Here is a 25,722-nt window from a genome sequence, read left to right as displayed (position 1 = left end):
CTTTGGAGTGTGTTCAGCGCTAGCCTGCATCTTCTATTTTGCCATAAGAACCTCCTGCATGATGTGTCTAGCTTTGTGAAAAAGGTTCCGGGGATGTTGCATGGCACATTTGTGAAGTGGTGCAATAACCTGGGGAGAGCTACCATTTTTAGCAGCGCTGCCCGGCACATTAACGAAAGGGGTAGCCTTGCCCAGAAGTCCATAGATTTTATTACACCACCTGATGCACAGTGTTTTGTGTTCTGAGCGGGGTCATGATGTGTATCTATGCCAAGGTACCGGAACGTGTAGGCATGCCATTGCACTGGACCCGTAGGTAGGTGGCCCTACCCCTTTTCATGAGTCCAGCTACTGGGAATAGTCCCGACTTCTGTCTGCTAATGGTAAAGCCTGAGAGTTCAGCAAATCCCTCCAATATGTATTGTCGCTTGGTTTCTGGGTGTTGTATGTATAGTAGCATGTCTGCGTATAGGGATATCTGCTGCCGCTGGACGTGTATATTGATGCCCGCTTCCTTATATTCACTGTGTAAGTATATTGCATTTGGGTCTACGGCCAGGATGAACATATGGAACAGTGGGCATCCCTGCCTAGTGCCTTTTTCCAGTATCCATTGATCTGATATCTGGTTTCCGGTTTTAACTCTAGCTGCCAGGCTACTGTACCCAGCGGAGCCAAAACGCTGCAGGGTGGCCAACAGCCATGTCCACCATTGAATCAAACATTTTGACTGCGTCTAGTGAGGCCACTGCATAGTGATCTGTACTGGCGCTAGTGCCTCCTATTATGTGGTATCTGCGCAAGTTGCATGTTGTATTCCTCTCTGCGTGCATTCATTCTGTCATAACCTTTTAAGTCTGTTGGCCAGTAGGGCGGTAAGTATTTTCCCGTCCTGGTTCAATAGTGACGGTGGCCTTTACGAGCCGCACTCTTTCAGGTTTGTTTGGCTTAAGTAGGGGAATGATAATGGATTCCCTCGGCGACCGCGGGAGAGCGCCTTTGTCATATGCTTCATTTAGCATATCTATCTGGGGGTATCTAGCCTGGGGAATTCGATCTGGGAAAGGGCCTCCTCTATCTCAGGGTCTTGTACTTTTGATGTGTCAACGTATAGGTCTCTAATATTCATGAAAGGTCTTATTTATTTCTGTTTGTGTGGCACAGTGTGCCATTAACGTTCATGATTGACTGAATCATTTTGTGTTTGGTGTCCTTTTTGTAGAGCCAAGCTAGTAATCTACCTGGCTTGTTTCCTTCAGCATGTTTCTCTATGTATTTTCTCTATGTATTTTGCGTAATTTAGAGTGCCAAGCCTATCCCGGTGTTTTAGACATTCTTGCCGTAATCTGATCCTGTCTGAGGTGCAGTTGGTGGAATCTAGGTCTCTGCCCTAGACAGTTCTTTGGATATTGTTGCTTGTAGCCCTCCTGCTTTTGCTATGGCTTTGCCTCTGATCACCACTGTAAGGGCTTCCCATAGTACGCCTGTGAGGGTGTCACATTACCAGTGTTCGTAATGTAGCTGCTGATGCGCTCTAAGGTACCCTCTGAATGCTTTGTCTTTCAGAGCTTCCCCTCTCATCTTCCAGGTTTGGATGCTTGCCCTTGAGGGGGGTGGAGGAGCTTGATGTGCGACCAGGAGTGGGGTGTGATCTGACGGCACTCTGGCCTTAAAGGTTGCATCTATACATTTTCCCAATGTCTCTGTGCATGTGAAGTAGTCTAGCCTCATGTATTGGTTTTGCGGGGTGGTGTGAGTATCCTATGGCCTGTGGGTGTAGCTCTCTCCATATGTCGACTGTCAAAGGTGCTTGTCAGTGCTTTGGCCAGTGGAGAGGGGTGTATACATTTGTCGGCCCTATCTAGTGTTGGATATAGAGTGCAGTTGAAGTTGCCCCCCCGCGCCCCCGACATGATGGCGCAATTTCTGACTGGGCCAACTCTTGTGTATAAAGGGTGTAGCTCATGATTAGTGGTGTAAGTGTTAATGATGCATGCATACTTATTGTCCAAAAAACCCTGGACCAGGACCATTCTTCCCTCATAGTTTTTGATAGTCTTAAGTGATCAGAAAGGCACTGTGGACGCTATCCAAATTAGCACCCCCCCCTAGCATATGCAGAGCAATGTGAGCCTGCCGTGGTTCCTCTCCATTTCCTAGTAAATTTCTTTGGTCAGATGGGTTTCCTGTAAGAGTGCTATGTCTATTTTGTTTCTACGTAGGTAGGTCATCGCCCTGTTCCTTTTTATATAGTTGTTTAACCCCGAACATTCCAGGTTACTAGCTTAAGGTCCCCAGTCATGTCTGCTGTGGTAGATGCGGGGCGATAGTGTAAGGGCCCTAGTTGACGCCAGAGCGTTCGCCCTTATGTGCACTGCCTGCTGGCTGTCTAGCTTCCGTCTTGTGGATATGGCATGAACCTGTGTCAACAAACCCACAACTTTCCCACCAGCCAAACAAACCCATTTCCCCCAACTGTTGTCCAGCTATCTATGACTTGCTCAGGCATTCCTCCTTAATGTCCCGTTTGCTATGTCTTTTGTGCCATTGTTAATCCATCGCACACTGCTGCTGCAGTGTGTTTAGTCATCGTTTATTCCTGCAGCTTGATCTTAAAGGTGAAGGCGGTCATTTTTACTGTGTAGTCTGGCATTGGTGCCAAGCATTCTGTATCCATTCATGTGTCCTCAGGGATTTCAAAGAAGAGGGCATGGCCCTTGTATATTATTTCAGTCGTGCTGGGTATAGCTGCATATATTTAAGTTTAAAAAATAGTCCATATGCGCCCTTCTGCGAGAACGAACATGGCCCATTGACCTGTTCTTTGGGAAGGTACCCACTCGAGAGTCCGCAGCCACACTTTAGCTCACTGTACCTTTCACAGATGGGAACTATCCATTTGCATATCAGTCTTTGTCTAAGGTTAGTTTCCCAGAGTCTTTTTAACTGAGGTCGAAATGCAGTCTGCTTGTAATCTGGGTATGCAGTGATTTTTGCTGATGCTCTGTTTGTTGTGCCTCGGGTTCTGAAGTTCTCCAGGATTTTTCTCTATCCTTGTAGTTTAATATCTTGGCTATTATAGGCCGCGGGGGGTCCCCTTGCAGGGATTTCTTTGCAAGTGATCTGTGCGCTCGTTCCATTGTGAAGCATTGTGTGAGGTTGCTGTGGCCTATTTCCTGTAATAGCGTATTCTCTATGTAGTTTGTTGGGTCTGTGCCTTCTTCGTCCTCCGGAAGCCCAATTATTAACTTATTTATCCGGGCTCTACCTTCTGCTTCATCCACTCTCTTCCAAAGTCTTTATCTGCTGCTTCATCGCATTAGTATCTCCAACCGGGTAGTTAAGTCGGCCGTGTTTGCTGCCACTTGTTTTTCTAAGTCCCCCGTCCTTTGACATGTACTCGCACATCCTGCTTTAGGAGACCTACATCCGTGATGATTGCATCCATTGTGGCTTCCAGTGAGGTTTTCAGGGCTTGCTATTGCTGCTCGGACATGTTGGCCCGCTCCTACCTGCTCCTCCAGCATTGCGTGGGCTGATGTAACCATGTTTGAAGCCTCTGCTGCCCCTATAGACCATGTAAATGTGTATATGGTGGGTTGTTTGGTCTTGTGTTTGGATGTTTTGGGTGTCACGTGAGGGTACCTACTGGGTGCGAAGTAGGTACCCTCCTGTTGGGGTTTGTCGGGGTTGTGTTGATGGGCACCGCCGTGGGTGATAGCATGGTCCTTTAAGCTTCCCTAAAGGTTCTCTGTGTTGACTGACTTGTGTGATCCTGGGTACACCACTGGTTCGCTTTATTGCCCTTTGTGTTTCGATACCTCTTACGCCCAGAGTACAATGCATCCTGCTTACAAGACCCAGTTCTTGGTTGGCAAGCCTTTAGAGATGAGCTGCGGTGATTCGCTGTACCTGTGTATTTGGGTCTCCTCGAGTGAAAAGGCTTAGGCGGCTGTCAATACTGCATTCTTATTCCTGTTATCCCTGCTTTAAAATCCTAGCTTGCACCAAGGAGTTTTGGGGTGCAGGGACTCTCCCTGGCTTGCTTGTGAATATTTGCTGTTAGTATTTAGCTCTACCACCACTTGTGGCTTAATGTCTTGCCTTGTCAGCCCGGGGAGCCTGGCCAGAATGGGGCGGCTCAGCCCTGTGGGCGAGTGTTGCTGCCTGCTCTCATGCATGTGGGCTGCCTCGCGGGTCGGCTCTTCCTGCTTGCGCGTATTGCTGGTCTCCCCCCAGGGGTCTTTTGATGCCTCTTGTTTGCGTGGGGGTGGCCAGGGCGCAGGATCCTGTGACTTCTCACCCGGCAGCCCAGCCATGCGTCCCTCTTCACGCTGGCATTTTGTGTCCCTCCTACCTTCACAGCAGTTCCGCCTACGCCACCTCTTCAGAGGTGCTGTGTTCGTGCTACACTTTTGCCAGACCGGCTCCTCTACATGGGAGCAACAGCTGACTGGCTCTCAGGCTCTCCCCTCTTAGTGTCACGCTGCAGGCTCTGACTTCTTTTCAGGGTCCCGGCCCGCCAAGTGTGTGGTCCTCCATATTGTGTCGCGCTCTGCTTCCTGGGCTTCAGGAATGTCTGGCCAGCTGCTCATTCCCGTGGCTCCGTCCCACCCGGAGCAATAGGAAGTGCATCCTCACTCCATGGCTGCAAGCCACGGCCCCGGGCACCCCCCCCCCAACTAGACAGAAGTTATGGTTTGATATTGACTTGATTATAATTTCATCAAAAATACAGTAAATGAAAAGTACCTGAATATTTTAAAACCAGTATAGCAGGAGGGGTGAAAACAAAAGGAATACATGATTGCTAAAAGGTATATGACTAGCTGCTGCAGTCCTAGCTCTTAAAGTAGATGATCTGTAACATTGTTGGCGTATCACTGTTTATATTCCTATTTTAACTAATGTTTTTTCTTTTTAAGGTATGCTTTAGTATCCCAAAGATTGAAGCATATTGAAGAAAATGAAGGAGGGCTTGACTTGTTTTCAAGAGGGTATGAGTCATTTGGTGTTAACAGACAAGAAGATGGTGGCCTGTACTGCAAAGAGTGGGCTCCTGGAGCAGAGGCAGTGTTTCTTACTGGTGACTTCAGTGAGTATTTTACATTCATGTATTTACTAGTGAATTTTAATCTCTCTAATGTAGATCATATTTCAATAAAAACTTCAAATGTTTAAGAAAATCTATTGGCGTTCAAATTGGAAGATTTCCAAATAAAACAACATTTTTGGAACTGTGAAAAGCCGTACTAAATAGCACCTTTTGAAAAGATCATACAGGTCTTCTACAATACGGACATATTTGTATCATGAACACTGCAGTCTTGTTCATTGGACAAGTTTAATAGACAAATGTTCAGATTTGGTACCAGGTCTTTCCCATGTAAGTTTTTGTTTTGAGGTTTGTGAGTTCAGAAATAACTGCTTTTGTTCAGTAAGGAAAACTATCACGCACAATCTCAGTCAGATCTAATATTTGTTAGTGTAAGGGTACAGCGGAAAGGCTTGGATACATTGGTGCTAAAGAGTACACACTAGTTACCAGAGCATGCGCAGAGAAGGTATCCCCTCAGCAAAATCTCCACTCTTTGTAAGTTCGTAATAATTTCATGTATAATATCGCTTAGGTGCCGTTGGTCTGTGGGAAGCACTCTGAGCAGTCTGTTCATTTCCTTGTTGGTCTGAGGCGTGACCAAACTCCCTTCAAAAGCTCATTCAATCCGCGGAGCAGCCGCAGAGCTGCTCGCTGAGGTGCTCAGTCTGTGGCAGTCCGCGGCGGCCCCACGGCCAAAGGTAATGCCTGCCTGGCGGAATGGTGATGAAGCTCACTGGCTGAGAAGCCAACGGACGCAGAGTGAGGACAGCGGCTTGCAACATCGTAGCCTGCTGAAACTGCTGTCACGCCTGAGAAAGGCATCAAACCCTGAGATAGAATATGGCTGGATTCTAAGCCAACTGAAACAAACGCTCCCACTTTGTGCAACAAAAATATGACAAACTGCAGCAGTGACCTACATGAACACCCTCCTACAACATCAGTGCTGATGGAAGACCAGCCCGCTAACAACCGTAATGTGCCTGACATGGCCGCACCAGTCTTTGAAACCCTGTCCAAAGACCCGACAAGGCTTGTTCCACCTGGTGGCAAGGAAAAGATCAATACACCCACCTTTGTCTCCCCCCAGTGCTAAACTTTGCCCCATGAAATCGCAAGAAGTGCCCGCTCCGATCATGGCTGCCCACGTACCTGAACATCCTGCTATGAGCGAGGTGGTGCCCGGGTGGGTAAGGGATGGCGAACTGCCGGCAACTGCCCCTCCAACCGCCTGACGTTGTCCGTCCTCGCATCGGGCCCTTTCATCTGGCCAATGCAGTGCTCTCAACCCACAGCCCATTGCGGAGGCGGCGAGCGGCTCGGTTGACCCGGGCGGGAAAACTGAGGAGGAGGGGCGAAGGAGGAGTTTCGGAGGAACTCCGTGATCGATCCCAGGCAAGTCCCTGCAGCAGACCTGGCACGGGAACGCGCGGCCTCACAGTGCGCCGCTCCACCCGGAGCACTGGAAGTGACATGCAGGCTCCTCCCTGACCGACAGTTAAAGTCGAACAAACTTTCCCTAACTCGCTTAACTCCAGTAACCTGAAAAAGCCAATTGAAGTGACTGGTGACCAGAAAAAACCTCCCATTACGTGGGAAGGAAATACAATTTTTCCCCCTCCCTTGACAATTGACACATTGGCTCAGCAAGCACTACCTTCAGCCAAAGAGTACTAAGGCAGTCATTCATCATGTCCCTATCCATGAATACTTAGCCAGCCCTCTAAACAGCAGTGCAAAGGACCCTACTATTGACAACTGCTCTTACTCTACTATAGAGTATTCAGATGACGAAATTGAGTCACCCATCGCCAACCTCAATTTTCAGACTACCCCCCCTACGGCCAACCAACTCAAAGGGGCAACACTCTATGCCAACTCTAGGCATGCTAACAAGCCCCCCTAAACCAACACTGCCTAAAATGGACCGGCTTCAAAATCAGTCAAAACACGAGTTTAAATCTGGCAAATGGACAGCCCACAAAAAACTCATAACAAAAAAACAAAGCTCATTTGCCTCCATCATAGTCCTCAAACACCAACGACTGAATTCCTCGCTGACTTTTTCTCCATGGGGAAAAATAGGAAGCCTCGAAATTGTAGGAAAAGGTGAGATGTCAGACGCAGACCTACTAGAAGGAACGTGCCAGGAGCCGTCTATTTATCCTGGTCAAAACCCCCGCGCCCATCCAGGTTCGGCACAGACTCAGGAGACCGAGAACGACTCGCTGCGCAAAATAGCCTTCCTGAAAAGATGGCAACTGAAGTCTGATCGATTGAAGGAAATTGGAAGCCCCTCAAGTGAAGGGGTAAAGCCCCGCACCTAAACCAATAAAAACCACGTCCGACCAACTAACAACGCAGCTCTCTCCTATCCAGAAGTACACACTGGAAGACCTTACGTCAAGTTGTCCAGAAAGCTCTAAGAAGACGTCAAACTTGGCGGAAACCTCTAATTCAAACTCTTACAATTTGCCTGGTTTGGAGGCACTGGAATGTGACAAGCTAGCAGATCTCTCTCGTTAAGAACCCGGCGAGTGTGATGCCCAACAACCCCTTCCGGATAACCACTGGCAACACCATGGTCCGCCGCGGTTCCCCAACTATCCCAACAGCCATCAATACCCTGAGGAAATAAAGACCGAGTGACCTTTCAGGTGACATTGGTCCCTCTACTCTGTCAAAAAGGCCAGACCTGTTTTCCATTATGTCAACTATAACAATTGCACTGGCCCCTTTACCAAGCTTTATGAAGCTCTAAACGACACAGCCAAAGACCAACTGACAATAATGGCATATATCCAAACAAGACTCTCCTTTTATTGAAGGGTATATCACGGCAAAAGACAGAGATTAACCCTTCACGAAAGAGGCCTCCTCCCAATTGGAGTAGCTGGAATTTTTAACAAAACGCCAGATTGCTACTCAAACGGAAGAGACCACCGTTAAAACGTTTGTTTACAGGTGTCCCGAAAGAGTCCAAATGCATGGCTGCCCCCATAGCAACCAGCTCGGCTCCGGGCCAGGACCAAGCAAAATTTGTGGACGCAGGCCCCCTTACTTTACCCTTAACCAAATCAAAGGAGACCATCGCAGCTAACACTAGAAAGCAACACCTGCCGGGCAATGAGCCCGCAAAGACAAGCAAGTTGAAAATCCCGATGCGAAAACCTTCAGAAAATGGACGTGCTACATGATCTGCTGACTTATCGATCCAAAAAGACATCGAAAGACCCGTAGGGACTTTTCCAAGATGACACCGAACAGACGACCAGCTTGAACCAAAACTGAGCTCAGTTCTGTCTCCACACTAAAACAAGCCCGTCTGACTTTTGAGACAAAATCTGTCGATCTGACTCTACGTCCTCTAGTCAACGAGTCACCAACTCCTTCTGACAATGATCAGAACTCCGAAAGCACTTACTGAAAGTGAACTGATGGATGCTGCTTTGAACCCCAATCCTGTTTCTGAGGATAAGGATGGCTTGGAGCGGAAAGATCCACCAAGAGGCAAAAGAAAGGCTAACCGTGATACCTCTTCTCAAAGCAACGACGAACCGGATCTGAAAATTCCAGTCTTAGACTCTCCAAGCCTTACTCTTGAAGAAAAGAAACAAACTTCTTGCAAAGAACAAAGACCTAGGACCAACTCAATACCCTGCAGCAAGAAACTCAAACAAAAAAAGTATCGACCAAAGTCTGAGCAGCGTTCCATCAACAGTGTGACTCTGACGAGAGAAGTTAAATGAAAGTCAGTCTGACAGGTCGACAAGGAACTCCACGAGTTGGAGCTCTAGAGTGCATCTAAATAGAAGCCTGAAAAGTCGCCACATTTCACGAAGACCGAGCCCGAAATTCGATCTAAAACTACATACACTGAAAGATTGGCCAAACCAACCTGAAACCACGTTGTTGCAAGTCCAAGGTCGTCCAGAAAACCAAAACATGAGCATTCTACAAGGGAGAAAAGTGTCTACCGTAGAATTAAAAGAGCAATGCTGCGACGCTCAGAACTACCAAGACCCACACTTTTCTCCTAGAATGCATCTGGAAAGAAGACCCTTTGTTTATTCTAAACAGAAAAACCCTCTTGACAATTCTGCACCTTGTTCCATCACTCAAGCACCTCACATCAGAGGAGATGAGATCACGATCGTAGAATTTTCAGACAAAGCGTGTGGGTAGTGTTTATCTTCACATACAATCGCCTGCCACAAAGACCTTACTCACTAAGGCAAAAAACAAACTAAGATCTTTGGGATACGACCTAAAAGAATGAGTCAAGCAACTCGAAGAAATCTTCGTCTCATGGCAACCAAGTTAATCTAAAAACAAAATTACAAGGTCGCAGATCTGAAACTCCCAGATCTACCTCTAATTATCGAAGCAACACCCACAACAAGAAAAATCCTGAAAATAAGGAACAAACAAACAAGAAATTTTTCGTGGAACAAGTACAATGATCGTGCTGCCCACTCTACTGGAATGTCTGGCAGCAGGACGAGAGATAGACACATGAGAAAGAGCCGAACCTCTGTCCAGATGTCCAACGAGGAACAACCAAATTACTTCATCTAGGGCTCGAATTAGATCATTGGAAGCCGAACGAGTGCTGCCCAGCCTGCAAAAAAATGGGAATATTACAATCGACCAGGACATCTCCAAGCAGAGACAGATGGACCCAGTAAACGATCAGAAACTGTGCCGTACAAAAGCAGAACTAAACCGACGGGCCTGGCTCCCGGGAGCCCTAGTAGCTAAACCACGATTCTAGCAACCAGCAGTAAGACAGAGAAGCATAGACAACTCCATCAAAAACTGAGGACGCTTCCTTTCTGACCCTGGGCTCATGGAACACCCGAGGTTTTTCTCACTTGACATACGCCTCTGACATCAATTTAGGAACATTCAACACCTTTTGTCTTCAAGAAGTATGGATGTCAAACCTACGATCAACGGCTTCAAGATTGCTTTTCTCTCAGCACTCGGTACCTGCGGGTAGACCTAGGGCGGGACTACAAACCGCAATCTGTATAGGGTCCAATCTCCAGCTAATCAAAGTTGTAAAAGAATAACCCCATATCTTGGCCACTGGGATTCGACGATGCCCACCCAACCATATACAAATCAACAGAATGGTACAACGTACTTACTGATAAACATCTATTGGAACCTGAAGGAACTCGCAACAGTTATTTCTCTCCAAGATCGAAGAAATCCGTGATGAGGCAAGATCTGACGAAACAATTGACAGCATAATTATCTGTGGGGATTTGAACTCTAAAATAGCGTTAAAAAGAACGGAAAACTCACTGGAAAAACTTCCTTCCAGGTGAAAGGTAAACATCAAATCAACGATAGATGCATCGTTTACAGGAAAGAAATGGGCCAACTTGATGGAGTCATGACTTGCACAACGTACTCTTAAAAAGACAAAAAAAAATCAGACCCGGTCATTCCGACCTGGGAACTAGCCGGACGGCATGGCAACCCTAGACCCTGAAAACAACCTGGGCGATCTCCTCACATACAAGCAACCTCACATGTCCATCCATTCTCACCAACAACGAGACTAATGTCAAAGGCACACATCTGCGACTGAAGGCTACAGCGGTAAATGACATAACAGCTATTGCCAAGCCAAGAAGCTGAACAAGCAAAGCGACGTTACAACCCTCACGGACTAATGCTCGTTACTGCTACTGTACCAAGTGCAAAAAAACAAGCAAAATACTGCCGAACGCTCACCATAACAATCCGCTCCTCAGAGAAAGACTCATCATGAGACGAGCGAAAAGTAAGTCTCTTCGATTCCCTTCTACGAATTGTGAGGAAGCCCGGACGGCCATCAACCGATACACAAACTGGCTAAAAGGCTATAAAATCCAACTCTACCAAGAAGACTCAATCAATGCTGAGAACACTCAGTGGTAAGCAAACCAAGGCATTTTGGTCACTTATATCAACCAAAGGCTTCATAACACAAGATAACGTAACAAACAGTGTTCCAAAAGCATCCTGGATTACTCACTTTCTAGACCCCTTTGATTTGCAATATCTTGTGGAGTTGCTAATAAATGGGATATCAAATTCAACACAACCAACATCAAAAGCAAAATCAGAAAGCTTAAACAATCTCATCCCACAGGCCCAGATGGGCTCTCAAACATGGACCTAAAGTCTAACCCGGGTCCTTGGTCTATCTTGGTGACCGAAATCTTTGAATCCTGTTCATCAACAAAATCAATTCCTTGTCTTGGAAGACCGCAAACGTGGTGCCGATATACAAATCAGGTGAAAGACGCGACCCTATGAACTATCGCCCTATCGCACTGCTCGATAGCATAGGGAAGCTCTTTGGATCGTTTCTTCTGGACAGCTTCAAGGCCTGGGTTTCTTCATCTGAAGGTTGAGACCCATTCCAGACAGGCTTTACAAAAAACGTAGGCACAACGACCAACATATTCACGCTTACCATCTTCAAGGGCAGAGTATTGGAAGGTGCCCCGCCTCTGTTCCTGGCCTTCATTGACCTGTCTAAAGCTTTCGATAGTCAACAGAGACAATCTGTGGAAAAAAAACTTCTTAACTGGAACTGTCCTCACTCTCTGTTGGAACCGATAAAAGCTGTATTCGCAGACATCTATGAGAGTTTGACTCAACGGCACAGGTCTACTTTCTACAATCATTCCAATGAGCCGCAGAGTGAAGCAAGGATGCCCATTGGCTCCAGCACTGTATAATGCTTATACAGGAGACTACCAACACTCTGAAAAAGATTTAAAAGCCTTTCCACCAACTGTGGGAACCGAAAAGGTCAGCAGACTGCTTTACACGGATGACATTATTTTAATCGATAAAACTAAGATCGGGCTACAGAGAAAATTGGACAACCTGCATGAATATCTCAAAACCAACGACCTAGAAAGCAACACGGTGAAGACCAAAGTGATGAGATAGGATAAATCATATAAACGGAAAGTCCGCAGCGCATGGTTTCTCGCTGGAGAACGGCTGGAGGAAGTTGAAACTTTAAGTGATCTGGGAATCGCCTTTAGTAACAAACTGAGGACTACTGATGCAAGAAACCTTGGTCCTTAAAAACGAAATCTTGACCAATCAAATTATTCTGATGGACAAAAAATTTGGTAGTTTCTCGCTCCAATCACCTTCTATAAGGCGAAGGTGGTCTAGCCCTCACCTACGGAGCGGAAGCATTCCCATTGATCCATGAAACCATCTGGCTAAACCTTGAAGGATTTCTCTGCAGGAAATAGCTCTGCCTTCCAGCCTCCACTCCGATGGCTTTGATAAGAGAGCTCAGTCTCATCTCGCTCAAAGGAACAGTGTCTCAACAGTCTGATGCTGTACGGGAAAACAATATCATCCAAAGAGAAAATCTACTCCTTCATTCATGAGGAAATGAAGAAAGGCACCAACGAAATGTTTCAAGCGTGGATCAATAAAAAACAGACGATCTTAGAAGAGATAAGTACTGAAGATGAACTTTTGACTAATCCAACCAAAACTTCCAAAAATTCAAAAACAGACTGGTGTGATACGCAGATAAAAGCGTTGAGTTTTAAGTTCACAGCTCACCTGCCTCCTTTTGCGCAAAAAATAAACAAGCCGATCAACTGAAATTTCCAAACAAGAAAATTCATTCAACTTTCTTGAGAGCAAGACTAAACATCTTAAACTAATGAAATACTGGGGATTCGAAGGAAAACGGTTGTGAATTCTTGTCGCTTTTGCTCGGATACAATTGAAAGCCTGAAGCATCTTACCCTTAATTGCCAAGCACTAGCCTCTAACGGGGAAATCCATTTTAGCCACATATACTCTCAATTTTCTAGGTTGGATGAAGACTATTGGTGGGCGTTTCTGATGAATGGGTTAAATCAAAAACCAGTCATTGCAATGGGAAACTTTTTGCAAAGCCCTCGACTTGGACTCTCTCCCCTAGAAAGGCTAACACCTAAGGATTTAACTCTCGCAAGCCAACTTAAAAGAATCCAAACAAAGCTCACGAGGAAAGGTCTCCTTTTGTAAAAACTGTTTAATACAGTTATACAAAATAAAAAAAAAAAATTGGTGCTATATTTCTGGGTACAGACTTTTTTAATCAAGAAGGGTTGGAATAAGGGCTCTCTACCTCTAAACCGAAGAGGGGGGTTCCCTGCCTCAAAGAAAACTAGTGAAATGGTCAGGATGTCCAAAACCAAAATGTCCATTACTGTCAGGTCTCGAAAGCCTACTTTTGCCCTAACAACTTAAACCAACTGCAAGGATCATCCCTTCCCAAGTTAGTGTTCACCATAGTTCCAACAAACAAAAGTTCTCAGTCTCTCAGGCAATCAAAAGTGATTAAATAAACACTGTTCATAAGTATAGGATTCCAAGGCTAGGGGTGTGCTCCTTTCCCTTACACGTCTTGTAGATTCAGTCCTTTTGGGCCTCTGAGCCCTATTTCCCTTTAGGTAAATGTCACTAGGTAATTCAGAAGGCTAAACTTTTCAGATGCTCAGTTTTTATCTGAGCACACATCCTTACCAAGCATAGGATTGGCCTTGGGTCCTTGACCCGCTTGTTCTCAATTGCTTATATGGAGGCGGGTCCCAGACTCTCGAATCTGAACAGCTTGGTTTACTCTTCTGCCATGCAGTTGTCATCTCATGGACTTTCTTTCAAGGTCCCAGACCCTCTTGTTCACTGTTATTTCAGGTGTTTGCCTTTCACATGGGTGAGGGTCCCAGGGTCGCGACATTGAATTGTATTTTCTTGGTTCACTCTCCTGCCAAGCATACAACTTTCCCTTGTTTGCTCCTTCACTCTCGGGGTTGGAGACTCTCATATTCTTGGCTTCTCATATAGGTGTGGGGTCCCAGACTTGCACTTAGTTTTCATATCTGTTTGGTTCACTCTCCTGCCAATGCAAAACAAAAGAGTTGATGGCTGGAAGGTTTAGAATTAATCTGCAGAGTTCCCCAGAGCAATGCCAAAGGTTGGGATTAATTACAAACCTTCAAGCCATCACCTTTTGTTTTGCGTAAGTCGCTCTCCTGCCAAACATAAGATTCCTCTCTTGGTTATCCTTGGGAGGGCAGGGGAAGGGGGGTCCCAGCCCCCAGCCCCTGTTATACTTTGACTTGGATGTGGTTCTGGCAGTTGCAATGTCCCTGCAGGGTGCCGGCCCCTCTTGCTCCGACTTCTCTCTTCACCCCCTTGCTTCCCTGGACTGCCAACCCCTCTCGGGTAACCCGCCTAAGTGTTAGCTGCATTGTTGGTGGTAGTGGTGTTAACCGCGCAGCTGCTTTGTTCCTCGAGGCTCTGGTAGCTTTCGGGTAAACGGTGGGCTCTGAAGCGGCCCTGCAGACATCTGACTCTGCCTGGCTGTGCCGCCTTCCTCACATGCACTTCACCAGGGCCTAGGGTGTTCAGAGGTTCGTCATGGAAGCAGCGGGAGTGGTTCTTCCACCTTGGCCCAGTGTTACACTTCCTTTTCTCTGTTCTTGGATTTCCCTTTAGGCTCCTGTCTGTTCGCCCAGTGCACGGCTCCTGCAGTTCCTCCTTGGAGGATTGTTTTTCCACTGCGTCCCAGCTGAGCGCATTTTCAACACCCATGCTGGTGGTTATTTCACTTGATATCCAGTGAGAAGCTAGATGCTGATCCTTCAAGTGCTCCTTGGACTCTGTTATCTTCTTCGCAGTACTTCTAAAACTAGATGTAAAATGCTTGGTTGGTATTTCAGTCTTGTCAAGTATATTATTTTGACTAATTGGACAATAGAACACATTGGCTCTAGGTAGAGGGGGCGGAAGGAGATCTTGGTAGTGGAGCAGTGGTTGGTAGCCCTGAAGCGGGGGCATACTACGTCTCCTGGGAATAGTCTGCCCCAATCCAATCGGGTACTTCCTTCGCCATGTGATCCTCCATCGGAGCACCAACCTCAGGGGGATTATTGGACTGCGGACTCACCGCCCTGGCTACTTGGAAAAGGTCTCCCCATAGGGAACAAGGGACAACATCTTCAGATAAGACAAAACATGCTTCGAATGGTAGCAGAATATCGGTCTATGGTGCAACATTTTCCATTTCCTGAAACTGGTGAGGGAATGCTTGAGCAAGACGAGAGGGGATTTAATCTCAACCTCTGGCATTGCAATGGGCATCCCTCCAGACAATTGCTCTTTGCCTGGCGAACCATTACAGAAGGGGGAAGACCATATGCAAATCAGGCTTGGTCGTAGGCTGATGAACTATGGTCTGGATTGTTCCCCAGAGCAATTGCCTAAGGTTTAAGATTAATTGTAAACATTTCAGCCATAACCCCTTTTGTTTTGCTTGAGCCACCCCGAGTCAGATGGGTATGCCGAGACGTGGGCTTATGGGCCTAGAGACCCTAGCTACACCTCACTGATGATTCCCAAGGAGGCTGAAACATGACTGGGGTTTTCTGCGGTCTCGTGCAGAAGGGATGTGTCAAAGCAGTTCGAGCTGGACTGTCCCTTTTTGAGGCCCTATTTGCATATGGGCCTTTCCTTGACTGTAATCGCTTGGTAGGCTGAAAAACGAGGCTCTGGAGGGTTGCCCGGAGCAATTGCCAGAGGTTTAAGATTAACTCTAACCTTGTCAGCCATCATCTCCTTTGTTTTGCAAGGGAAGACTTTAGGCACTGCAATATGTAATAATGCGGGCCTTGCTACATACTGTAGGGTCCTGCCCTGTATGCATTGATGATTGATTAGACAGACTGCTTTCTCTGCACAGCAATAGAAAATGTGCATTTGAGACATTATCTGTCTCAAATGTTTGTCTCGATCATCGTATGCAACGGATTGGTTCTACATACATATCTACTTTACACTCCAACTGGGACTATACTATTAACTTTAGGAAAGAAAGTATGTTCCTATATACAGAGAGCAGCATGCAGCCATGCAGATGGAGAATAATTTCTGCTTGCATCCAAATGCTGGGTCCACTATAGTAACAAGTTGAATCTGAAATGGGAAGAGCACAATTTTTGAAGAACATGCCTAATTGTGATCTCCGATGAAGGGAAATGTTAGGCACTGCAACATGGAAAGGCAGAGCATACAGAGAATGGCAAAGTGTAGTTCCTAACCCTCTGGGTTGAACTTCTGGTGACCATTGTCAGTAGATCACACGGGACCAGCCAGATGCTGATGGAAACTGGGAGTGCATAAACCCTCAATTTAAATGTTTTTAACCACTGAGAACCGATGCACTGGATGCGTTGTTCAGGTTGCCATCGGGCTAGTGGCATTTTAAGCTGTAGTTGGATTGTAGACGCATTTAACTACTAGCCTATGAACCGCATCGGAAGCAGTGAGAACTAAAGTTTTTTTTATTTTTTTTATGGTAGCTGGCTTCAGAACTAAACTGACCGACTTGTATTAACTGTTTAAATTATCTGAATCCTAATCCACATCTGTTGCTTGGAAAGACGCATAAGCAGATTCTCAAGAACATGCACATCTCAAGATGCACCTGTGCCATCTCACATATCGTGCTGCATGTATTGAAACAAACCACAAAAATGTCCTGTGCTCAAGATAGTGAAAATTGTTGCATACAAGATGCGCAAATAAGTGGGCTTTTAAAGGCACATCAGAGATACGCATGTTTCTGGCACATCTGTCAGATGCACACTTTTTATATACAAATGCCAACATGAGCATTACTTTGCGCCAAAAACACTTGCATTTCTTCAGATGCCCCAAAAATGAGTGCCTCTACCCTAGAAAACACAAGCAAAGTATTCCAGACAATTTGTTAAGGGTTCATTCTCTCTGTGTTGGGTGCGTAATAGGTCTGAGAATAAGATGTGAGGAGCCAGGAATGAGACGCGGACACAAGGGACCTTTCTGTGGCTACACACATTTATTAAAACAAATGGTGGTTGGAAAATGCCTCAGTCCCTAATCTAGGAGGGATTTCCCTACCTCAACTGAAACTAATGGGTCTATCCTGCATCAAGATGCCCAAACAAAGGTATTTCCTGTATCTGTAATCCGATGCTGGCCCTCACACTAAAACAACTCCAAGGTGTAAAGGGCTTTGTCTTTTTTGTTTTCTCAAAAGTGCTCCGATCAAGTTCAAATCCAACGAAAAGGTTACCAACTGGGCAATGTTGACATTTCCAGGAAATGGATTCCTTCCCAAGACTACTTGTACCAAAGCAAGCCAGTTTAAATTAAAAGTAATGATCGGTTTCCGAGCGGATTACGCTGTTCCCCTAGGTGCATTTACTTTCAGAAAAATTGCTCCCTTCCCCAAGCTTACTCTTCCCTTCAGCATCCTAAGGGCATCCTTATTCCCTGGGAGACTCTTCCACTATACACTTTGATAACAGTTCACAAGCTCAAATGCATGGCCTTCATTGAGATCCTTGTTTCAAAAGGTCACAGAATAGTTCATACTCTAAAGGGCATGATCCTTGTACACAATGCTAGCTCTTAAAGGCAGGGGTTTAATAACCCATTCGTAACTGGTTCTACAAATGCTTTCATTTCTTTAATGACTATTCTTGATCTCTCGCTGCATTTTTGCAAAGCAACGCACTCCGTTTGACAACCTGGTAACCCACTTGTTTTCTTTGGGTTTACCTAGATTTTCTGGCTTCCCCATGCTTCACTTTCTGTCAGTTATTTCTGCAGAGCGGCATCCGCTCGCCAGTAACCCACTTTAGTTCCATGGGCTTACTGGTTGCCATCAGCGTTCGCTCACTCTGGCTTCAGCGTATTGGCTCCTCATTGGTTTGGGTAGGTTTGATCGAATTCTATTTGTTCTTGGCAAATTGACCGTAAATCAATTTGGTCGTTGCCCAATTAAAACGCACATGCAGTTTTTTCTTTTTTTAAATTGTATTTATTTTTTTGTCCCCGCCTCCAATTTTAAGGAAGTGGGACACCACTGCAGAACTAAAATTGCAAAATACCAACCCTGGATAACGGGGGACACCCCTGCAACACTTGCTCTCCAGAGTTGTTATTTTGCAATATATGCGACCAAATTGGCCCAAAGGCCAAATCGCCCATTTAAAATTTGATCAAATTGGTCATTGGGTCAATTGTTTTCGATCAGATAGGCTAATACCACCTCATTAGCCTTGTTGACCGCTGCACTCCCTCTGTGACTTCTTTCTCAGTACATAGTTTCCGCTGCTCTCCTCTCAAGCGGTGAACCATTTGCCCCTCGGCATCTGCCGCCTGGATTTGTCACCTGCCGCTGCATGTTTCTCTCCAGCGTAGTGTTTGTCTTAATTACAAGGTCACGAGGCATACCAGCATCTGCCGCTCTCAACTTTCCTTCTCCCGTCAGCTGTAGCTGGGTCATATTTAAGCTTCCAGGCTGGATTGTACCTCCAACAACTAGACCGCTGCGTTGGTCACCCTATCTTTGTGATCTTCATTACTCTGGTCTTTCTTGTTTCAGTGGTTATGGGACCATTTCTTGAATGGTGTTGAGGAAGTGGACACTGAACTTCGTTGGGAGTGATCCTCCCTGCCGCTTCCTCATCCCAGTTGTCAATATATTATCGCTAATGGGGGTTTGGGGAGCAACCAAAGTAGATATACCAAGAGGCTGGGGCAGAGTGTAATAATATGCCATTAAGGTGTGGGGAATGGAGGAAACATTCCTGAAGGGAATGGAGGAATGTGAATTTCCCTAATGTCATAGTTCCTAGACGGTCACCCCCTGATCCCCCACCACCCCCAGGTGGTCCTCCATATAGTCACCCACAGGGTCAGTATTGGGTAGTAGCTACCATCCCCTGGCCACAAAAAGGGAGTTTAACTCTGGGAAAGGGGTGAGGACATAATGCATATTATGTCTGTGATTAATCTGGTATTTTTAGTTCTGCTGTGGTGGATCTACTTGGTAATGTGAATCACTTTCCACGGGTGTGGTATACTATTTAAATGTGACGGGTGTTAGTTTTGCCATGCCATTCAGTGCTCTCCGACTGTTGATGTAGAGTAGGATTCAGCATTTAATTCACAATTGTGACAAACCTTTGTGTGATACACCCCCACGGAAGGTACTCTGTTTCCTAATGTCCTCTCATTGTTCTAGTAACTATTGCAAGATGTTGGACCGCTAAAACTAGGCCAGGAAGTGCCTTGGCATTATGTATTGCCAGGACCTCTCTGGAAATACTTGCATGTCATGTACGCTCACTGGCCAGTGGCCGGATCAAGTGGCAATCCTCTTGTCGGCATACTATCCTGCCTCAAGATGCTTTGCTATTGCATGCTACTGATGGATGTAGCCTTCGGATGTAGCTCCATAATAGTTGGCATTTGCATTCATGATTATGTTGCGTGCAATGCACATGATCTGTACGTGCAAGGAATGCCATTGTCTCTTGTACATGTACACGTGTTCTATGGTCACAGGAGTTTGAGGGCCATATAGTCCATGGCATCGCACATGCACAGAGCCCAGCTATGTAATGAAAGTATCCATTATTAGTTGTGGTATGGCATGTGGTCACATTGTGGGCGAGATGAGGGCCCATTTCCACGGACCCTCTCCAGTATGATATGGGGTGGGGCGGGCTACCACTGGGTGACTTATTCATCAGCCAGAATAAATAAGGTGATCCTCCTATATATCTTTTTCTTCCTCATCAGTTGGTGCAGCAGCATGATGCTTACTGGATTGGCCAGTTTGGTAATGTGTACCTGTCTCTGTGCTGAACCTTTATGCTCTGTTGTTGGCTGTGATTGGCATGCACTGTGTGCTTTTATATCTTGATAAACCAGTTGCAATTTTTCTGGCCGGCTTGCTCCACATTGTGGAAGGGACCAATGTTCGAAGGGCATTTGTTGGAGCAAATATGGTGGGCAGGTTTTGTGAATCAGAATTTTGATGCTTTTCTCACTTTGTGGTCACTGCCCTTTGCACGCTTATTTCTGTGCATTAGCATGATTTCTATCCACTTTGCACACATTTGGGCTCCTTTTCATAAGGTGACCTCAACCCTAGAGCCAGTCCTATGTTAAGTCCTACGAGTGGATAATGAAGTAAAACATCCCATAAACTGTGTTGAAGTATTGTAAAAGAAAACTTGGGAAAGGAAGTATCGGGAGAAACAATGAAAAATGAAAGAAGCCAGCAGCACCAAGCTTCAACTGGAACAAGTTGGGCAAATTAAGAAGATAAAAACTGTAGCCACAAGATGCACAGAACATAGTATACAGAGCAGACTGACCAATAAATATACTTCAGATGTGGCAACAAACACCACTTAGGCAGTCGCCAACGGTACGCTGCCGTCACAATGGTCTGCAGGAGGTGATAACAAAGGGGCCACCTATACAAATGCTGCAGGACCAGTAACACTAACATTTTGAAACTGCAAGTATTTCCAGTGGCAGCATTTGCCATAAAAGATAACGACTAAGCTGTTTGGGCCTGATGGCTAACATCCAAGTGAAAGGCAAGAGAGTAAACCTGACAGAAGCTTGCACAAAAGAATATGCTAACAAAGATATAGGGCAGAAACACTGAGGCAAAGTCAGATTTAACTTTGTAGCATACAGCAGCAAATGGGTAGAACTGGTAGGTTGTTTTTCTACAGATCTAGGGTTTGGGTACAGAGCAGGGACATTAAGTCCTACCTTGTGCTCAAGGGTGCAAGTTTGCTACTAAACTGGTCACATCAGAAGAAACACAAACTAGATCAATGAAGTAGTAATGAATTGAGACCACAACAATCGGGGATTGTTGAGCTGGATATATAATCTCTCACCTGTTGGACAGATTAGGAAGCCACCCTAGTTATAGTGAACAGGGAGAACATCTGTGAGTTTAGCCAAACCAATGAAGGTAGCATCGAGAGTGGTCAAAGCTAATTCTCCGGAGAGGCGAGTCTGGTCAGGGGTCCATAATGAGTCCATGCATTTAAGAAATCATGGATTACACTTAGTCTAAAAATACTGTATTTATTATAGGCAAAAATCATGCTAGGAAAATGAATAGAGCAGGTAATATCAGCAATACTGCTAATCTAAAACATATATACAGTCACTGTTAGTCAATCAATGCAAAGGAAACGGTCCCCCTAAAATCCCCATACCTGAAAGGAAGCCAATTCATTACAATTGCACCAGCAGCTCCAGTTTTAGGAGTTCCCAGCTATGATGAGGAATTATTTTTGTTCTCACATACGAATGGGACAGTTATGACAGCGGGGCTTACAGAGGACTACATTGGGGTAGAAACCCCTGGCATTTTACAGTTGGATTTTTAGATCCAGTTAGGAGAGGGCACATTCCTTGAACAGTCGCTGGCAGCAGCCGTGTTCGCAAAAGAGAAGTCTACTAGTATTGTGACGGGGTGTGCTATGACATTATTTGTTGAGCACGCTTTGACAATTTGGAGAAAGCTAAGAGTTCATTGTTTATTTATTTGTTATGCACAACAGACCCATAGGTTGACGGGCACAACATAATGAAGATGCAAAGCTTACATAGTTACAGAATATACAACAGGTATAATACTTTGCACATTCTATATATTTTGTATTTTTGTAAATATACAGAGATGCGGTGGCCTATGTAGAAGCAGTAGAAGGCCATGGGTAAGGTGCAGAAATACAATTTACAGGGTAGTACACTGTGTATGCCACAGGGCTCGTTAATAGGTATATTCTAACGGGTGTGAGGCCAGGGGTCAGTAGCAATGATGTGTTTTTGACATTTTCTTCTGAAATGGAGGTAAGGTTGGTCAGCTCTGAAGTCTTGTGGCAGAGAGTTCCAACATTTAGCAGCCTTTACAGGGAATCTATTACCGCCGATAGTGGTGAGCTTGTATTTGGGAATGGTCAGGCAGTTGGTGTTACCAGCTCTAGTAGGTATATGAGAAGTTCTTCTCTGAAGTTTGTCAGTGAGGTAGCTGGGAGCGGCGATAAGAGCTTTGTGAGTCAAAGATGACGTTTTTAAATGTTTTGTTGGCCGTGGATAACCATTTGTGTTGGTGTCTAAAAAGGGAGAGTTGGGTTCTTTTGTTTATACTTAGGGCTGCTCTTAAAGCATTGTTTTGTAGTGTTTCGAGCTTTAGGATAGTTGTTTTATTAGCACCGCTGTATAGGGCGTTGCAATAATCAATTCTAGAGAGTATTAAGGCTCTAGCTAGGATCAGGCAGCTGTCCGACGGGAAGGGCTTGCCGGCTCTGAGTAGCTTACACGTGTAGGCTGTGGAGGAGGTCAGAGATTTGATCTCTTTATCAAAGGACAGTGTGGAATCCAAATAGAAGCCAAGGGTTTTTACCTCCTTGGAGACTTTGATGGAGTTTCTGTCAATATTGAATGAGGAAAATTCCTGGCCTAATTTTTTGATGTTGGCCTGAGAGCCCAGAAGTAGCAACTCTGTCTTATCGTTTAAGCATAAGCCATGAGTGGCCATCCATGCTTGGATGATGAGATAAATTTTGTTCACCAACCCAGAGTCTTTATTATGATCCCCAGAAAGCGGGAAGAGAATCTGGGTCTCCTCTGCGTAATTAGTATAGGTAATACCTAGATGGTCAAGATGGTCGAACAAGGGTTTGGTGAAGATATTGTATAGAGTTGGTGAAACACAGGAACCTTGGAACACCACACAGGATAGGTGTTGGGTCTGCAGCTGCTGAGGGAGAGAAGACTCTCATTGTTCTCTCGCTCAGGAAGGATTCAATCCATTTGATAGCTTCTGGGGAGAAATGGGCAGCAGAGTCAGTGTCGACAGAGTACCCTGTGATTGACCAAATCAAATGCAGCTGAGAGATCAAGTAGGAGCAGAAGTATTGACTTCCCTTTGTCTCTCAGCTCATCTCTTTGGGACCTTAAGTCAATTAAGGCTGTTTCCGTTCCATATAAAGGGCAAAAGCCAGATTGTCTGTTACCCAGAGGTTTGTGATTCAAGGTGTTTTTTTTATCCAATATTTTGAGTAAGAAAGGGACCATGGTGATAGGCCGGTAGTTGGTGGGGATGAGAGGGTCTAAAGTCTGTTTTTTGAGGGGGAGCACCCAGGACGGTTTAAGGTTGGCTGGGATAGTGCCTGTGGCGAAGGAAGCATTAATCAATTTGGTAATGAATGGGGATAAGTCTCTGGCGTCATCTTTTATAAGTTGTGCTGGGCAGATATCACCTTTGCAGTTAGTGGGTTTCAGTGACAGATTTTTTTCTACCTCCAAGTTGGTCATTTTAGAGAAGGTGAAGGTATTATTGTGTGCCGGTAGTGAGGCATTGGGCATAGTGGTATTGGGAGAGCGCTGAAGGTTCAATGTCTTTTTTTTTTTTTTTTTTTTTTTCTTTTTTTTGCTGAATTTTATTTTGGAGCGTATCAATTTTATTAGCTAGCGCATGTTGGATGTCTGTACACCAATATTTATCTTTGGTACAGATGTCCGGTGTGGCTATTGGGGTCTCTAATTCTTTAAGTATGGAGAAGAGTTCTTTCATACTAGAACTGGACTTGGTAATACACTCATCATGGGAGTTTCGTTTTGCCAGGCAAATTTCCTTCTTGTAATGTGAGGAAAGTGAGGTTACTTTGGCTTTGTTTTTACTGGCGGAGCAGAGTCTCCAATTAGATTCGCTTTTTCTTTTTAGGGTGCGAAGGTCTTTAAGTTGTGGTGTATACCATTTGTTAAAGTGGGCCATGGGTTTGCCAGGTCTGAGTTTAAGAGGGGCAATTCTGTCCAGGGAGGTGAGCATAATGTTGCATTCGTGAACTAGAGCGCTAGGGTCAAGATTATCCGACAGTGCATTAAGGGTGGGCAGGATAGCAGGGATAATTTTCTCTGCTGTGATACTTTTTTTTATTTCTGGTTAGGCATGGGGGCACTGGTGGAGGAGCCAATGGTGTGGTTCTTGTGGTGGATAGGTGGAAGGACACCAGAGAGTGGTCTGTCCATGGAAGTGGCAGGATGGAAGAGATAGTTACTGTGCACTTGTGATCCGCTATCCAGTCCAGTATTCTCCCTTTTTGGTGAGTAGGTTTGTTGACTTTTTGGGAGAGACCTAATGCATTTATTATGTTGACTATCTCTGTAGCGTTTTTGTCCGATTGTTCATTAAAGCCTAGGTTGAAGTCTCCTAATGAGAGTATTTGCGAGGAGGGTTTGAGGTTGCTAGTAAGTATATTATGCAAATCCTCCTCGAAGGTGCCAAGAGGACCAGGTGGTCTGTATATTAGGTGAATGGTGAGTGTTTGTGAGTTGTTTATCTGGAATTTAGCTGATAACTTTGCATGATTGTGACAAATGGATAGGCGCTAGTCTTAGGCAAAGCCATGTTCTAGAGATGATGGTGATACCGCCTCCTTGTGCGCTTTCACGGTCTTGTTTTATTATAGTAACGCCATCAAGGATAGCTAGTATGAGTGAGGGCCCTGCTGCATTATGGAAACAGGATTCTGTAATTGCCAGGAAATCCAGATTACCTTCTGCAATTATGTCTGCAATGTCAGTGGCGTGGGCAACGACAGATCTTACATTGAACAGCGCTCCTTTAAGGGGGGGTTGGGGGCTCAGTTGCTATATTGGCTGGGGTAGATATGTTAGGGTGCTTAATGCATGATTTACTTTTGTGATTGTTGGTCTGGAGGATATTTGTATTCGAAGTAGACCTTGGCGGAGATGGAGTTGAGGGACAGGGTGTCCGATTAACCTTGATGTTAGTTTTAGAGTTAGTAGTTGGGAGGGCTCTTCCCAGGGGTTCATGTAGTTTATATGGTCTCGTACAGAGTATGGCGTTTCTATTAGACGTGACGCAGGGTAGAGTGGTGTATGTGGTTGTAATGGGGGCCCAGTTATGTGGAAGTTGGCTCATGGTGCCTATGTTTGTTACTGTGTTAGTAGAAGTGGGCATTCTAGAGTCTAAAGTAAATGCAGGCGGGAGCTGAGCAAAGTGTCTGGCTTTTGAGGTCGACATACCTGGTAGCAGTTATTATGCAGAGTAGTAATGGTAAGGTTAACATTTTTACAGTAGTGATGTCAGAGTGTGTGCCAGTACATAGTCACCTAGGTAGGGCATTGCATTTGTGAATTAAATATATTTAAATTTGGCTGTATGTTCAATGATGTGCTGATTCAGCTTGACTAATTGCTCACGAGAATAGGCAGATTCGGCTAGGCGAGGAGTTGGCAAAATAGGCAAGATCAGGCATTCACTAGGTGTCCACAGAGATGGGCCTAATCAGTAATATGACTTGCCAATGACTAAAGGGTGTATAGATAGGGATGTATCCCTACTGCTGTGATTAAGCTCAGTGCACAGTTCTCGCTATAGGAGGTATACAAGAAACTAGGTACTCTAAATGTCATATGCCCGGCTGCATTGGAGTGGGGTGGTGCCAAATAATAGAGGGTCTTACATTACGTGAGAACTTTGGATAACATGATTGTATACGCAAAAGGCGTAGCATTAAGGTGCAGGCTTCAACCGGTGCAGACGCAGCTGTGTAAAACGCTAGCAATGCATTTCAGTATACGTGTAACAGTCGACGGCGTAGCATAGCACATTGAACATTAGCAGTATGAGCACTGTGATGACAACTAATCTAAACTCAAACAATGCATTATAAATAATGGCGGAGAGGCAACAT

The 25,722-nt window shown here is 45.3% G+C and overlaps 1 protein-coding gene across 3 annotated transcripts in view; it reads left to right on the top strand.

The window, feature by feature from the left end:
• Window positions 1-25,722, top strand: part of GBE1 (1,4-alpha-glucan branching enzyme 1) — a 1,374,432-nt gene that overhangs the window by 205,720 nt on the left and 1,142,990 nt on the right. For all 3 annotated transcript variants that reach the window (XM_069636445.1, XM_069636447.1, XM_069636446.1), the window contains exon 2: window positions 4,926-5,095. In XM_069636445.1, coding sequence (XP_069492546.1) covers window positions 4,926-5,095 — 170 coding nt within the window. The remainder of the gene's footprint in view (window positions 1-4,925; window positions 5,096-25,722) is intronic.

Source organism: Ambystoma mexicanum, chromosome 7p, assembly GCF_040938575.1.
Source record: "Ambystoma mexicanum isolate Mex_15411 chromosome 7p, UKY_AmexF1_1, whole genome shotgun sequence".
Classification (NCBI taxonomy): domain Eukaryota; kingdom Metazoa; phylum Chordata; class Amphibia; order Caudata; family Ambystomatidae; genus Ambystoma; species Ambystoma mexicanum.
The sequence above is the reverse complement of the archived record's forward strand: the minus strand, read 5'-3'. Positions and strand labels throughout refer to the sequence as shown.